The sequence below is a fragment of the Ammospiza caudacuta genome, chromosome 19, assembly GCF_027887145.1.
Source record: "Ammospiza caudacuta isolate bAmmCau1 chromosome 19, bAmmCau1.pri, whole genome shotgun sequence".
NCBI lineage: Eukaryota > Metazoa > Chordata > Aves > Passeriformes > Passerellidae > Ammospiza > Ammospiza caudacuta.
The window spans coordinates 5,184,412-5,201,520 of NC_080611.1; the positions used below are offsets into that span (position 1 = coordinate 5,184,412).

Below are 17,109 nucleotides of genomic sequence, written 5' to 3' on the forward strand. Positions count from 1 at the left end.
GACTGCACCTCAGTCTCCCTGTGTCATTTCTTGGCTGCTCTGGCACCTGCAGTGCCTTTCATGCCCAGTGACCTGAGCAGCTCAGCACCTTCCCAAGCTTCAAAGGCCTTGGCAAAAGAGTGGTTTCTGTCACTCACACAGAAAATGTAGTTCTCTTTGTAGATTCCCTGGATAATCCTATTAGTTCTCAAAATACAAACTGCAGTAAACTCAGTCTGATAACTGGAGCTGGTGTCAGATCTAAATCAGGAATGCAAAGGCAAGAAAAAGTGGCAGAGAAGAAAACACTTTTTTTTTTAAGAAGAATTTAATAACATCAGGGAATTGGATAACACAGATTCTCTGAAAGATGAGTGCAGAAGGTGTAAATCCAGCCTACATTGAGAAACAAAGGTATGCAAATGTATAATGAGACCCTCAGAGCTCTCCAATGACCCCAGTAACCAAAGGAGCTGAAAACAAACATTTGTACAATGAATAGCAAGGAACAGAGGCATCAAATGGGAATCACCTGTTCAAAGTGTTGGAGATCTCTTAAAACATCACCAGCAAGGGGATCAGTAAAATCCAGATTTGATATTAAGCATCAGCACAACAGAGTTTGTTGGCAAGGTTCACTCTGCTACTGACTGGATGGTTGAGACACATTGAGGAAAAAACAAGCAACAAACAAAATCCAGTCAAAGCAGAAATGAACCGAGAACTGTGTGTGTGCTTGTGTTTAGCTGTGTGGCAAAAGGACAGGGATTCAGCAAACATTCACATTGCTTTAGGCATTTGCTTCTCCCCTTGTGCTGCCACTGATTTTTGCTCAACAGTCCTGATAGTAAATTAGATCTAATGCAAAAGCTGAGGATTTACTCAAATCAGGTGGGAATGGGGAATGATTTAAGGATATCAAATACCCAAAGTGATTCCTGAGGAGCTGTATTAATCTCACACTGTCTAAACTTGCCTAATTTGTCAGGAAGATTGAAACCAGAGTTCTGCTCAGCCTGGGGACCTCTGTGACTCCGTGCCATTCCTGAGGGAGCTGGACACAGCCTCCCACCCAGCCCTGCACAGGAACACTCAGTCATTCCTCAGCCTGCAGGTGGGGGCAACATCAAATATCTCTTCCAAACTCTTCCAGTTCAACCTACCAGCCAGCTTGTGGTGCAAAAGGCTTTGGTGAATGCAGAGATGACCTGACAATTCAAACAATACAGGCACCTGGGTGCTGCTGTGGCATTACCAAGTGACAGCCATGCAGAGGGCATGGGAAGGATTTCAGAGCTGTTCCCACTTTGTCCCAGAGAGAATTCAGCTGGTTTCAGTGCTGCTGAGTCAGCCACACACCCTGGGGTGCTGCTGTCTGCAGCCAAGCCAAGGAGAGGAGGATGGGGGCTCCTGGTGCTGCCTGTGCTGCTCAAAAGGCCTGGAGCTGGACAAGAGTCACAGTGCTTGGAGAAGGTGTGGATGTGGTGAAGCTACCTTTGTGAAAACAGGACGATTTGGGACTACAAGGGCAGCAGTTCCCATGGAAAATCAGTCTGTGTTCAGCTGGTTGCTGTACATCATGAGAGAGGAGGAGGATGCTGCTGGCAGAGAAGTTTTCTCCCTTGTAGATGGTTATCTGTGAGCCTTTCTCTGTCAGAAGCCTCGCTGTCTTGCCTAGAAACTGCAGAATTGAAAAAAAATATCTGTGAGGCCACCAAAGAAATTGGTAGATTCCTGTTAGAGTTATAAACAAAATGCCTGAATTTGTGAAGTCCTCCAGGCACCTCCCCTCTCCCCTTTGCTTCTGAGCCACCCCTTTCTCCAGCAAGGGGGCAGCTTCAGGGCTCTGCTGTGACCCTGCCCTGGTGCTGTGACCCATCAACTCCTGCCTTAGAGGGGCTCTAGGACAGACCTGAGTCATCACTGGACATTGCACCCCAGGGCAGGACTCAGGGCAGTCATTACTGGTAAATTATTTACCCCTCACACTAATATATCCATTAATCTATTGATGTAACAACAGTGAGACTGGTTTTGTGCTGCCTTTGCTGGGCTGTGCAAGCACTCGTGCAACTCCTCCTGAAACAAATTCAGACTTGGAAATTTAATCCTTTGGCTCTCAGAAAGAAACAACCAGCAGCAGGGGATGCACCAGTTCAGGAACTGAGAGGAGGCCCAGGCTCAGGCATACACGAGGTGCCAAAAACCCTGGAGCCAGGTGGACAAAGGATGGAGGGGGAAAGCCATTATTGCAGGTTCAAGAAGGGTCCACAGAGCCAGTTAATATTGGTTTGCAAAACAAACTTCCCACTTGGATGCATTTAGGAAATCCTTGTTCTTAAATTAAGGCTGGCTCTGGAGCGGGCAGGGCTGGGAGAGGGACCCACTGTCCTGAAGGCCCTGTCAGCCTGGATGTCCTGGCTGGGACACATCCCTGCCAGGGAAGCTGCACAGCAATGCTGAGTCTGGGACTGCCCCAAGGAGGGAACGCTGAGCCCTGTGATTCCTTGGCCCTGCCACTGCTTCCCCCTTGCTTCAGGAGGAAGCAGTGAGGAAATTCCTTCTGTGCTCATTTTTCACAACAAAGCCACCGGATGGGCACTGTGATGGACATTCCTGCAGTTCTTAATGATGTTCACTGGGCTGACAGCCATTCAGTTATCCTGGGAACTGGCTCCAATACTGTATAAAATTTGCCCACTGGCAGACAATGTTTCCAAAGCCTGACTAAGCTTGTCCACCAAGACCCATCTTGGTCTCTAACAGTAAACATCCAGGGAGAAAACTGATGGAAATTTTTTTTTCTTTGTTTTTTTCTGCCAGCCCAGTGAACATCATTAAGAACTGCAGGAACAGCACAATGGAGATGAGATCCAGGAGGAAAACCCTTTATGCTTTTCCCCCTTCCAGGTATGGGACCCACGGGCAACACACAATTTGTGAGACTGTACCTTGGCGACGCCGCAGCCGCAAGAAGTAAAACATGGTGCCCCATCCTGTGCAAACCCCAACAAACAGGAATGCCAGCCAGATGCCAAGGCTGCTCTTTTTGCTGGTGAGAAATTCAGGATTACCTGCAGAGTAGAAGAAAACAGAGCATCCAAGTGAAGCAAGCAGGAGTGCTAAGCCATGAGCTGCCTCGTAAGCACCACACAGAGGAACTGGCCCCATCTGATAAAGAGAGAAGGAACTGATGAATGAGAGATCAAAGAGCCTCTGGATCATCATGTTTTACAGAAGGTACCTGGCATAATGCTCACTTTATCAACACTCAAAGCAAATTCTTGTCACCCCACCACAACAGATACTTTTGAACATCAACCTTATCTGAAATAACCAACAAGTGGTGAGACCCATCCTTGATGAAGTGTTCAAATAAGGAAATCCACTTTGACTGGTTTTTAAAAACTCTTTTGTCAACTAAAGGTGACATTTATATATTCAAATTTCTTTCATAGTAGAAACCCCTGTCATCTTCCTTAGCTCATGGACAAAAAATGTCCTCATTTAGCACTTAGGTCAGGTCAATTCTTGGGAACTTTTTGCACACCCATCATGTACCCCCTTCCCTCAGCACCCCTGTGTCTGTCACTATGTAATTACAGGAACTTGAGCCTGTAGACATCTCTGTCCAGGACTAGCCATGTCCATTTGCCAAGGTAAAGTTTCTGAGACTGGCTGGCTGCAGCATGTGTGGATTCAAATTATGAATGTACAGGATATCTCCCTGCCCATGTAAACTCTGTTCACATCAAGCTGTCTGGACAAGCCCCTCTCAAAGCAAAAGGCCAACATAAGAAGAGATTAACCTAGAATTCCCTCACCAGGAATGGGAACTGCCAGTGCACTGTGTTTTGGATGTGACTCCTGAATGTAGCACTTCAAAGGGTTTTGTCGCCAGGCATTTGCCTCTGCTTCACAGCAAACAGTCTGGTTCTCAGTACTGATGTTACCTCCTCCATTTTCTGAGAAATATGAAAGGCAAAAAAAGTTTTGATTATAAATATGGATCATGTAGAAGATCTTCAGTGAAGGGCTAAAGATGTTGAAGAGGTTAATAGATTAAAAAAGTGGATCATGTTGCACAAAATGTTGGAGATTGCTATGATTGCTACAAGCTGGGGATGTTTCATTCCCTAACAGTCCAAATCAACCATTGTCATTAGATTTCCTTTTCACCAAAGCTGAGGAGTTGTTCTGGGAATCAAAAATGGAAATATTTGAAGAAGGTAAGAAAGTTTTCACACACAGTTAAGAATAACAAAACATCTGTAAAAATCCTATCATTACCTTTATGCAATAAAAATCTACAAAAAATTTTTGCAATTGCCTTTTACCCACAGGAACCAAAGAAGAGGAACAAGCAAGTACCTTGTTGCAAATCTCTAGTAGTAGCTGAGTAAATCTCTAGGACACTGGAGTGCATCTCCTACCAACTCTTCATCCCACTGTGCCATTGAAGAGCTTATTCTTCTTCAAAGAGAATCTGGAAAACTCCCTCCTGCCATCACCTACACATCCACTCCTTCCCCTCTTAGGGGATACAGACATCCCTGTCTACAGCAATTTCCAGATTTCACTGTGAATGCTGCAGTGTCACCAAACTTTGACATTGTAGTGACAGCACACAGATATTTTGCAGTGATGAGCATAAATACAGGAGAGAAATGGCTTATGGTGGCCAGAAATTAAATACAGGAGGAATGACTAGGCTAATAAAAGCCTATTAGGTTAGGCTAAATAAAAGCCCTGCAACCTGAGCCACCATGAAGTTTTGCCCTCATGGAGCCACTTGCTTCATGTACTGACAGGTGTGTGAATTCCTGATTCTGGCAGTTTTGTGAGGAGGCTGGAAAGATGCTCCTGGGTGTTTATTGAATTGGACAGAAGAGCAGCACAGAGTAGCTCCTGAGGATGGATCTGGCTCTGGGTGTGTTCTGGCTGAACCAGGTGGGATTCACACATTGCAACGTGGCACAGAATTTCACCATGGGAGTTGCTGTTGCCAAAAAAACCCTAAAATAAAAATGTATCTTTAGAAGTCACAGTAACATGTGTTTATCTGAATCTCTCCTAGTGTCGTTTTAAGCAGTGTTTGACCTGAAAGAGCTCAATAACTTTTGTGAATTTTACTTTATGACTTTTTCTCTCAGAAGAAACCAAATCATTCCAGTTTAGTCATTCATAAGCCTTGCTGTATGCCCACATAGAAAACAATTCAGTTTCCTCCCAGAAATATGTTTTCCATCAGTTAATAACCAGGTTCCCAGCAAGCATACCTCCACAATTCAGGATGCCACACCAGTGTTTTGGTGGCACAGTTTCATCCCAGATGCCATAAATTTCTTCAGGACAGAAATTTGCTTGCTCAAAGCAAACAGTGATGTGTGATTCATTGGCCATCAACTCAACTGTTACACCTGGAATAGTGCTTTTCTTGTGCTGTATTTCAGCAATTTTTGTACAGTCGTTAAAATCAATTCCCTCATCCTTGCATTTGCAGCTTTCCCAGTCCTCACAGCGGTAGACTGCCATAGCTTTGCTGCCTCGTGTCCACCCAGCAGGGCCAGCAGTGGACATGGCAATACCTAAATCAGAAAAAAAAAACAAAGAAAAAGACTTTCCATCAGTTTTCTCCCTGGATGTTTACTGTTAGAGAACAGGATGGGTCTTGGTGGACAAGCTTAGTCAGGCTTTGGAAACATTGTCTGCCAGTGGGCAAATTTTATACAGTACTGGGGCCAGTTCCCAGGATAACTTTTGGGGTAGAAACATGATGGAATTTCCCCACTACTTCCATTGTTTTTTTAACTGGGAAGCTGGCAGCTTGGGAGGTGAGTTGAAAGATGTTTCTCTTGCTGAGCTCCTCTCCTCTTGTCCTCTTTCCTTCCCAAACTCCTTGGCACAATCCCACCAGGTGTCCCTCCAACACACTGCCAGATCCCAGGACCACTGAAGCTCAGGGCTGAGCTGCCACACTGCCCACCCTGGGTGAATGTCCCAGGTTGCCTCCCTCAGACACTCCCAGGAAAGAGTCAGTCCTCTGGGATTGGACTCACCTCATCTGACATCTGACAGACCCAAACCCCTCCCAAAAGAGGAGATTGTGACATCTTGGAGTCTTTCGGTTGCTGTGTCCCCAAGAATGTTAAAAGTCTCTTTTCCCAGCCTGAGTGCTTGAAGAATGAGTTGGAGCTCTTCAGTTTTTGGTCTCAAGGTTGTTTATTGTGTCTTATCTATAAAAAATTTTCTCCTGCCCTGCTGAGGTCCATCCAGCAGGACAGTTCCAGGCACTCTGCCTGCCCCCAGGGCGGTGTTATGTCTTTATACTAAAAACTACATATACAATGTTTGCAATTACTTCCCAATACCTCTCACCTGTGTTAGACGGTGAGCCAATCCCAAAGTGCCAACATCACAGCAGAAGATGGAGGCCAAGAAGAAGAAGGAGAAAGGCTGGACACACCCAGTTCCCTCCATCTTGCCTCCTGAACCTCCATTCCAGAAACCCCAAAATCTACTTTTCCACCTTGTGATAACTTCACTATTATTCTACCTAAACTGTGGTGGGTTGCTGATCTTCATCTAAGGTTGGTAATTTGCTCCACAGGTCATAATCAAACCCACAGGTGTTTTGGGCTCCATGCCAGGGTTTCTGAACCCATTGGCAGGGGTCCTGCCCATCCTGGACAGCCAGAGGGATGTTCTGGGTTCCCACAGGGACAGGTCAAACACGTCAACCTTCACCTCCTAAATTTCTCTTCTCACCTTAGAGGTTTTGTGGTCTTGGTTTTAACTGGGCACAGCTGAATTTATCCTAACAGAGGTTTTGAGCTATGGAAGAGCAGGGAAAATTGCTGAGATCAAACACAGAGACTCACTTGGATGGGGAGCAGCAAGAGCCAGGAGCAGGAACCCCATGTGCAGGAGGTGGGGAGAGTCCATGGGGCTGCCCGGGGCGGTGAGCTCCAGCAGGGCTGGAGCTCTCCCAGATCCTCCACAGCGCCAGGGCAGGCTCCCCCCTCAGTCTTCTCCCTGTGGGAATTAAAGGCAGTGCTTAGCACCCAGTGTCTCTGCTCTCTGTGTCCAGACAAAAAGATAACAAATGTCAGACGGCAGCTTCTAGCCCAGGTCACGGGATGGGGGCAAGGCAGAGGAACCCTCACACTGCTCACACAGCGGCTACTGCACTCCACAAGGGCCAAACTCAGAGCCCTTCCCACCTCTGGCTCATGCACAGCAGCAGGAGACACCAGGTCCTTCTGCAGGGAGGGGGAAATCCCTCCTGAGCCTGCTGGGCAGGGGGCTCCGTGTCCACGTCCTCCTGCACACACCCCTCAGCAGGAGCAGCAAATAACAGCTGGATTTGCTGCCAAATGTTCCCAAGTTGAGTTTCCAAGCTCCAAAGTTTGCTCAAATTGTGCAAAGCCCACCAGAAAACTAAGGAAGACGGATTATGCTGATTGAATGTTTCACTTGGCCTAAGATTAAATATTTATTGTCAAATCGAATTATATTTTTAATTTAGGAGATCTGATGGGAAATATCTGTTCAAGTCAAATGAACAAACAAACAATAACTTGGTATTTCTTTTCAAAACATCCTTGGATTTAGTCAGAAGTTAGTTTTCATTTAAATAACACGACTTTGTGATGTATGTTTTAGCAAAATACTCGCAAAATAAGGAAAAAAATTATAGAAAATTCACCTAACTTTCCTCACACAACTAGCTCTGGGAAACATAAACTGCTTTGTTCCTGGGAGCTTTTCATCTAAAGCTTTCATAAAAACAACATTTTTTTGCTGCCACAACCTGAGAAGAACTGTGAGGAAATTTCCAAATTAGTTATATGTTAATTCCTACTTACACATTCAACAGAAGTTAATAAATGCTTATCTCATATGGTCTATGCTGATCTACATCTGATGAGAATTCTACTCCATTTCCCAGAAACAGGTGAGCCAGGAGCAACACAACCCAAGGACATGCCCTTCCAGCTTCCAGCAGGTTCTGACACTGTCCTTGAGACCAGCTGCAAAATTTCCTGTGGAATAAAACCTGGGACACCTCAGGCTCCCACCTCTGCCCTGAGCAGGATGCAAACCCAGGGAATGCTGGAGAGGGCTGGGCCCCTGGCACTGCACCCTCCAAGGAGTGATCCATCCTCTCCCACCACCACCTTTGCACTCCATGCACAGAGCTCCTGCTCACCTGACAGTCCTGCAAGGATTTCCTCTGCCCCCACCAAGTATTAACCACAATCTCTTCTCTTACATAAAAAATTCATACATAAAAAATTCATCTTCCTCTTCCCATCCATAAAAAAATTCATCCTTTAAAATTTTTCCCCCCCGATAATTCATATTTCACACATTCCTTTTTCCCATTTCCTGCTTTGCAAAGCACTGCTAACAATGCCTGGCCCTCCTTCCCTGCAGATGAGCAGAGTTCCAAGGGATTGACATCAACCTTGGAATCACAGTATCAGGTTTGGAAAAGACTCTTGAGTCCAGCTGTTAACAGGGCACTGCCAAACCCACCACTTAGATCATGTCCCTAAGTGCCACCTCTTCCTGTCTTTTAAATGCCTCCAGAGGATTTGTACCCCAGGGCATATTTGCTGCACAGAACAGCTGCAGCACATCTGGCAGAGTTATTTGCCCAGAGGTTAAGATTTGGGCTTTCCCCAGTAGTTTTCAGTGAGGTCTGTATTTGTATCCTCATTTATTTGGTCCTCTCTTGTGTCTTGCCCCTCTCCTCTTTCTGGGTCAAGGACATGTCCCTTCCCCTTCTCTCTGGTGACATTCCCTCCTTCTCCCCCTCTTCTCTGCAGTTTCAACAGCCAAAACACCATCCACCAAATCTCTGTTCGCCCCAACTGATCTCTCTTAAAATCTGGAGACTCTCCAGCTGTCTTGGCCAGCTCCTGCCAGCAGTTTTAAGCTTACTTGAATAAAACTCTCAAATCTAAAGTGAAACACATTCTTTGGACAGACAAAACATTTTCCATTCAGGTTTTTTTGCATGTTTCCCTTTCTTTTTCTAAGTAATACAAACTTTCACTTAGCAGAGCTTCTGAGGTTTTCTACAGAGCTGTAACAAAGTAAAGGCAGACCCTAAAAGCAGATCAGGAGCAAGCAGTAGGTGAATAAAGGAACAAACAGGAAGGGCTGAGTTTCCTTCAGCAAACACCAGCCACTCACACCCAGGGCAGACCTGACCCACCTGAGATCACCAGCAGGAGAAAGAGGATTTGACAGGAAATCTGCAGAGCTCTAACAAGGTCCTTTGGTTTTGTTTTTGAAAGGATCTCTTTGAGGGAACAGCACTACCTGAAACTCTCAGGATTTTCCTTCTCCCCATAGCATCATAACAAACACAAGACATAACTCCAGTGTTTGCCAAGAGAAGGGTGAAAATCAGTCTCTAATGCCATAACATCACTTTCAGCAGAGCAAAAGTTTTCTCTCAAAGTTAAAATCTGATGACCTGGAATACTCTGACCCGTGTTTCCTCCTACTTCAGCACAAATTGAACCAGGTCGCTGCCTCTCCAGTGTGTGTCCTCAGGCTTTCTGCCTCTGTCACAGCTGAGTGGGGACCCCCAAAGTGTCCCCACAACATCCCCAGGAGCCAGCAGAGCAGAGCTGCTGCCCCAGGGTTCACATGTTAACATCCCCTAACAGGGTTAACATCCCCTCTCCAAACGACCATTAAGCACATTCATGGGCACACAAAATCCAGTGCTGTTCTCGAGCTGTAAACACTGCATTTTCTCATCTTCTTCCAGTCACATCCCCTGGGCTCTACAGCTTCAGGAGCAAATTAGTCTGTGAGTTTTATAGTCAGAACATGGTGGAACAAGACATCATAATTTCTAAAATATTTATGTGGCACCCTAAGCATCCTGTGGGAAAGGTTTAAGTTGCAGTCAGCTTGGAGAAAATAGTACTGTTAAAGGAAGTAAGGCAGCAACAGAATGAAACTCAAGGAACCTCAGAAGATCCTACAGATTTTATTCTCTACTCTAAGTTCTTTCCCAGAAAAGGAGAAGTATTTACATAAGAGAATTTTGGTATCACTTTCCTTATCACGTTTCCCTTACTGGTCTGTTGTCACTGTCAACAAGCCTTCGTGACAAAGAAACAAAACAATACAAAATCATGTGAGGAGATAAAGCAGCTCTTTCCCGAGTGTATGATTGCAGTTTGTATCCACAGTTACAACAAGCCATAGCAGAGAGAGCAACCGGCAGGACATTGTGGTTGAGCTGAGAAATCTCTGCAAAAAATATTAAGTGTAAAGCACACTTTGGCTTTCCTCTACCTGCTCTGAAAAAAATTTTCCACAGCATTATAAAACATTGGTAACATTTTTTTTACTGCCTGCAGTACATTAAGTAGAATGAAGTGTTTCACTGGTTTAATTTCTTCTATTTTAAAACCACTGATGCTTTGTATTTTGGTTCTGTCTTGTTTCATTCTGAACCCAGAGCTGCCAGGCTGGATTGTTCATTAGTCAGGCTGGACTTGTGGAAATGCACAGTCAGCTCCTTGAAAAGAAGAGCTGCAGGGATTTCTCCTGCAACCCTTCTGACAAATTCTCCCTCATTTGCAAACATGACAGGATGGAACTTTTGGAAAAGAAGATATTAGCAAGACATGCTAATGAGCTTTGAGGGGAAAAAAGAAGGTTAATGGGCATGGGAAAAACTATTCAGAAATTACATGAACAGGAAAATGTTGTTAATACATTTATTCTATTATTTCTGAGGTCACTCACACTATTATACAAATGCACCAAGAGGAAGCTGTTGGGTTTCTGCATTCCTACAATCAGTGTGAGTTCACACAGAGCTCTCTGGAAGTTCCAGTCTGGGCTACAAATGTGATATTATTTAGTCACAAAGATCACCAGTAATACATGTTCTTCCCCAGCAATACATGATCTTCCCTATGCAGAAAATGTGCAGCACACTGAGAATTTCCCTCCTGCCACAGACATCTCAGTGCCTGCTTCTGAATGTTTACTTCAAAACAAGAAAGCAAGAATTTGTAAGAGAACAGGGTGGAAGACAGGACCCTCTAAAGAGGAAGACAGTACCTCAGAAGCTGTTTGTGTCTAAGTCCTCATGCCTCTTCCCTTCTCCAAGTGCCTGAGCAGCCTTGCCAGATCCAAGTTCATTGAGCTCCTCTTCCAGAGGAAAGCAGAAGTCAATGGGATCACAGAGAAAAATCATTTCACTGGCTCCTCCCATCTTTAAATGCAACTCATCTTGTAAGAAACTGCACTTTCACTTTCGATTCACACGTTACAGTATCACAGTTAGCAGTATCACAGAGCAATGCAAACCAGATAAGTCCATGCTGCTGTGAGTCCAGGAACAGGTGGAATTTGCAGGAATGCTGGAACTGCAGGAACTTAGCTGGATCTGATAATGGCAATGCTTTCTCCCAGTCCACAGTTCACTCTTTCACTATGCCACTCCTCTTACACTTTGTCCCTATTTTTTATCACGTGATCTACAACCCAGAAAGTCCAGACAAGGAGTTTCTGCTTGCAAATTTTGCTCCTCAGAAAAGGAGAGATTCTGGAAGGATTCACGTGCTTGGTGTTTGCTGAGCACTGCAGCACCTCTGCCCTTGTAGTGGAAGATGTGGAGGCTGACCCTTAGGGAAACTCAGTTTCAGGGGTTTATTTAGCAGACATCATACAGAACTGATCAGCCTTCAATTTAATCCCTGTGCTCCACACCCACACTGCCCCTCCAGTGAATTTGGGCTTTGCTCTCACAGTCCCAGCTCAGGCCAGCAGCTGTGTGTTAAAAAAATGCTCCAAAAGTGGGACATTTTATCTATCATTCATATCTATCTATCAGTCTGTCATTTTACTTTCATGTTTCAGGTTCAGGAACATTAAACTGGAGACATTTCCTCAAAGAGAAAACCAAACTACAACTACAACAAACACAGCCGAAACAAAACCCAAAACAAAACCCACAACAAAACTCCTTGTTTCCCTATTACCTGTGCCCTTGTCACCCTGCCCTGGCCCAGAAGGAACACCAGCATACAGATGAGGTTTCTACATCTCTAGGGAAGTGGAATATTGGCAAAGGAAGCTCCTGAGGTGGGTAATCATTACCCAGGAATGACCCCCACAAGGTGATGTGGTCATTCTTGTACAAACCCCAGGTCTGCAGTATTTTTCCCTCCAGTGCCCTGGCACTCAGCACAGTCTGGCAGTGACCTCACAGCAGGGTCACACTCCAAACAAACATGTTGTGCTAATCCCAACCAGCCTCCAATGCCCCCTGGCACCAAATCCTCGCCCTAAAACCACCCCTGGCAGCAGAGTCTCACTGGGTGCCACGGGCTGGTCTGGGCTGCTCAACCAGCACTCCCTCAGTGTGTGGTAACATGAGATGTGAATTACCACAAGGAAACGAGCTGCAGTTATGAAATGCAGCAGTTAAACCACAATCTGGGGGGTTTGAGGCTCCCAGAAGATTGCTTGGTTTGAGGAATTGCTGAAAGGACTGAAGCCTTCATTCAAACCCAGCCAACCTAAGTAGCAGCTGCTCTAGTGCAAGCTGGCACCACTGAAGAGAGCAATATGCTGGGAATATGACTTAAAATTTTCATTTTTCTTTTGTTGTGATTAATTTTCACAGAACGGGTTAGTCTCCAAGAACAGGATTTGGTAATACCAAACCACACAAGAGTTGTTTCAGATTCACCTCTTCCTCAGAGATACAGCATTGAACTCCTCTGGCTCTGCCATAATGTGATTTTTCCACTTTCAGTTTTCTCTCTGAGTGATACCAAGTTCCTCAAAAATCTGCTTTCTGCAAGCATAGGGCAGAAATTCAGGGGTAACACATGCTGGCTAATTTAGAATTATCAGGAACAGGCAAAGATCGTGTGTACACAAAAACATCTTGGAGAAGTTTTAGTTTGTATGGAGTTTGCACTGCATCTTTTGACTATAAACTGTGTGATAAATAGAAAAAAATATTAGTAATTCATGTATTCAGTAAGGAGCTTTGCCTTTTTGTTAATTAGATTGTATTTATTCTGCAATAATCCCACAAACTCCACTCCTGAACAATGCTTCATTTCAACTTCCAAAAGAGAGAACCTCCAACAAGAGCTTTCTCCTATGGCCAAGGAATTTTATATTTTGATCCATCCTGACAGCACAAAATCCCTTCTAGCTGAATCCAGAATTTTCAGCCCAGAACACCAATGTTAGCTTTAACCAGAATTTTACCCAGAAACTCAACATGACAAATGAACCAGAAGATATGAAGGTCAAACACTATGAACATAGAAGAACCTCAGTCTTTCTTAGCTATATTCATGATTACAAGAAGTGGTTTGGTCTTGTATTCCTTTTTGTTTCAAGGAACTGTAACATCTTGTATATCTTATTTCATGTTCTGGGAAATTGAAAGTAATAAGGCAGCACAGAGATCCTTCCTTTCCCAGGACTCAGCTTTAACAGTTTTTGTCCCATTAGACTGTTGGTCTCAGTGTGCTTTGTCCATGACTTTGGCTTCCAAATCTCACTTATCTCCACTTTCATGGTGATGAGGAATTCCCCTGGCAATGTGATATGTTAAGAAAATAGATCATGAGGTAATTTATGGAAGATAAAAAGGGTAACCCCAATGGTTCATGACAGCCATTGTAGGGTCATAGTTCTTTTATTGCCAAGCCGTTCACCAGTAACCCCAATGGTTCATGACAGACATTTTAGGGTCATAATTCTTTTATTGCCACGCCGTTCACCAGTCAGGCGCCACAAGAAAAGATAAAGTTGTTTTCTGACGTTGGTTAAAAGGTTACCCTACAAATCTGAGCACACACATTTGGCTTTGCTCAGAAGAGTGACAAGTTACTGTGAGAAACCATGTTTCTTACCTTGGCACCTGTGAATTACTGCAGAAGAAATCAACAGCTACCCAAGGTGTTTCAGGCAGAAAGAGCTCGTGCTAAGCCCCCATGGACACCTCATGAGGAAATCTCTTCCTGGAGGCAGAAGAGAAACCAAGGGCAGGAATGAGAAGAGATTAACTTCTTAACCCCAAGGATAGATGGACTGTAGACAATTTTGATCTTTTGCTTAGAATCATAGAATCATTAAGGTTGGAAAAGGTTTTGGAACCTTAAATCATTAAGGTTCCAAAATTATGAAGTCCAACATTTGACCAAACTTCTCTGACTTCAAGGCCATGGTCAGTAAGAGAGATGAAGCCGCAGGGGTGAGCTTCCTCTGCTACAGGAGCAGGAGTGTCCCATGGGGACACACTTCAGTGTGCCATGGCGGAGCACAGCTCAGGGATGCCCTCATGCTCTGGGCACAAGGTAAATCACAGAATCACAGAATTGGGGTGGAAGGGAACTCAGAGGTGTCAGTAAAGATCCAGTCCCACCCTGTAGGGACACATTCCACTAGACCAGGTTTTTCAGAATCCCATCCAGCCTGGCCTTGGAGACCTCCAGAAGATGGGGCAGCCACAGCTTCTCTGGGAAACTTGTGGCCTCACCATCCTCAGAGCAAAACAACTTCCTCCTAATCTCTCATCCAAAGCTACTCCATAGTCTGAAGCCATTCCCCCTTGCCCTGTCACTGTGCTTGTAAAAGGGCCCTCTCCATGCCCCTTGTAGGCTCCCTGTAGGTCTGGAATCCTCAGCCTCGATAGCTCCCAGGGCTGCAGGGCCACGCAGGGCAGCTGTGCTGGGCAGGACCCCATTGCCAGGGCACAAACACTCCACCAGCTTTCCTTCTGATGAACATGGAAATGGTCTGATGTCCCCCAGGTGCTGTCCCCTGCTCCAGAAATCCACAGGGTGCTGGATGAGCCAGCATCATCTTGATACCACAACACTTCCCCAGCAAAACTACCTGACAGCACAACTGGATGGATGGATGGATGGATGGATGGATGGATGGATGGATGGATGGATGGATGAATGGATGGATGGATGGAGCAAATTAAGGTGATTTTGAACATCACAAGGCAACTGCCCAACTCAGCAGCTGCCCACCAGGCCTGTGCTGTGGCACACAGAGCAGGAGCTTGTGCCAGGCCTAGCAGCTGTGTAGCCACCCAAAACTCACTCATTCATTCACTGCAGGATGATCCAATCACCTTCCCCAGTATTAGGCATTTTCTCTCATAATTTTTTTTTTTTGTTTTATTTAAGTAGTGGGAGAGTTATTTTGAAGCCTGCCAAGAAGCTGCTCTCCCTACAAGATGAGATCATGCACTAGTTGTGCTTGTGCTCCGTTTCATTGTTGAACTGTTTAGAGCTACACATATTGTCGGAATCACCCTGAAAAAATAATCCTGTCTGAAGAGACAGCAAGTGTGAATAAAGCACCTCTCTTCCTTCCATAGCTGAGTATTGGTTTTGTTTTTCCAAACTCCAATACCAGAGTTTGGAAAATTACTGTATAGAATGCAACCAACAATTGTCTTGCAGGAAGTACACATTGACAGCTCCAGTGGCTGTGGCAATGCTCCAAAGCCTCAGCAAAAGCTGGAAATTAGCTTCCTCTAAAAGGCATGCATTTACTAGAACACTCTCTTCCAAGAGTGCCAAAAAAGAATTGCATCTGCTGTTGTGACCCTCTGACCTAAAATGCTTTGATGCCTTTTTAGGAGAAGCAGCCCCCTTTTCCAAGCATTTGTGCCCCACTGTGCATCTCCAAAGGAGCTGGTTTTGATTGCTATGGCACAGTCAGTACCCAGCAGCATCCCAGAGATCAGAATACACAGAAGCAAAGATCCAAAACCCCTCTGGTTTTACAGAGACACAACCTGAGTTGTCAGAGCAGGTGCTAATAATGCCAAGGTTTTGGGTTTGATCCCAAATGGGCTGTTCACTTAAGAGACCCTTCCAACTCTGACTATTCTGTCATTCTGTGAACCAACAGTATTTTGGACAAAGCAGTCCCATCACAGTTCAAAACAAGATTCAAATCCTTCTGTGATAGGAAACTAAAAGGAAACTAAAACAACTTATCAGAACAAGTTGTTTACTTACTGCATAATACCAAAGCCAGCTGTCACAACTGTTCCTTTAACAAAAGAGAAGGATCATCAAAGAGAAAGCTGTAAATTAAATCCAGAATGGGATCCATATTTTCTTTGATTATCCCTGAAAAAAACCCCCATGGTGACCTTAACAAATCTTTGTTTCCCTAAAGCTAAAGAGGACATAAGGAAATTTCTGTTCTCCTGAAATACCAGGTGTTTGAGCCCATGAGACAAAGCAAAAACATTATGTAGTATTTGCTTTCCAAATCTCATTTACCTTCAGAACCTCCACTATCATGTTTGCAAGGGATTTCCTTGCTAATCATGTGCATGGAGTAATTTATGGTTGAAATATAACTAGGGCCATACATTTTTATGGCACTGAAGGCAGGGGCCATACATTTTTATGGCACTGAAGGCAGGATCACAAAAGCAATTTTATAATTCAACTGATCAAGTAATTCCCCAGTCAAAAACCTGTGTAACACCCAATAGCTGCTCACACAAGGAAGCTGTTGTCAGGCAGGGTTTTCCCAGATGCACCAGCGCAGTTCCTTGAGGTTTCTGCATCAGCAGAGCAGCAATTTGGCTGCAGATGGTTATTAGAGAGAAGCTCCAGCCAACACCAGGACATTTGGCTGTCATTACACTCATGTGCCAGGCTCAGGGCATCAAAAAGAGAATGGTTGAGACTCCAGGTAATGTTCACACCCAGAGTTGAATTAACATCACTCCCCAGTACAGTCTCACATCTACTTCCCCCTGCCTACCCTGAGCTTTACTCCAGGCGCTGCCTCCTTTCTAACAGTCCTTGGGGATTTGGCTCAGGCTTTTCTACTTTCTATCCCATCCCCTTTCCCTTCAGATCAAAAATCAGCCAAGCACGGCCCAAAGGCAAGTGGAGGAAACTGCCTTCTGCAAATGGATGCTGGATAATTATTGTAAATCAAAGATGACTCAGACAAAGGGGAGAGAGAATGATGCACCTGACTCCATCAGCACAAGGCTAAAGAATTACTTTATTGTACTATGTGCATTTAATCTAAATTGAATCTGCCATGCACTCACTCTTGCTCACAACT

At 44.8% G+C, this 17,109-nt stretch overlaps 1 protein-coding gene across 3 annotated transcripts; it reads right to left on the reverse strand.

Annotated features, from left to right (window-relative positions):
- Positions 1-295: 295 nt before the first annotated feature.
- On the reverse strand, positions 296-11,366 carry LOC131566078 (uncharacterized). Of its 3 annotated transcripts, none has more exons than XM_058817278.1 (6): positions 11,083-11,366; positions 6,861-7,014; positions 5,259-5,567; positions 3,804-3,944; positions 2,931-3,053; positions 296-1,660 (listed from the first exon to the last, which is right to left on the reverse strand). In XM_058817278.1, the coding sequence occupies exons 2-6, from the start codon at positions 6,922-6,924 to the stop codon at positions 1,557-1,559; spliced, it is 741 nt and encodes a 246-aa protein (XP_058673261.1). In that variant the 5' UTR covers positions 6,925-7,014; positions 11,083-11,366; the 3' UTR covers positions 296-1,556. The 3 variants fall into 3 exon arrangements, with proteins under 3 accessions (XP_058673261.1, XP_058673262.1, XP_058673260.1); XM_058817279.1 differs by lacking the exon at positions 2,931-3,053 and adding an exon at positions 3,054-3,150; XM_058817277.1 differs by having other exon boundaries at positions 3,789-3,944.
- Between the last annotated feature and the right edge of the window lie 5,743 nt (positions 11,367-17,109).

Excerpts from the sequence above, each read along its gene's own strand:
- LOC131566078 (XM_058817277.1), bottom strand. The coding sequence starts at position 6,924 with ATGGACTCTCCCCACCTCCTGCACATGGGGTTCCTGCTCCTGGCTCTT. Across the intron at positions 3,054-3,788 it reads TCCTGGTGAGGGAATTCTAG|GTAATCCTGAATTTCTCACC; the intron begins GTTAATCTCTTC and ends TCTACTCTGCAG. Across the intron at positions 1,661-2,930 it reads GCGGCTGCGGCGTCGCCAAG|TTTCTAGGCAAGACAGCGAG; the intron begins GTACAGTCTCAC and ends TCAATTCTGCAG.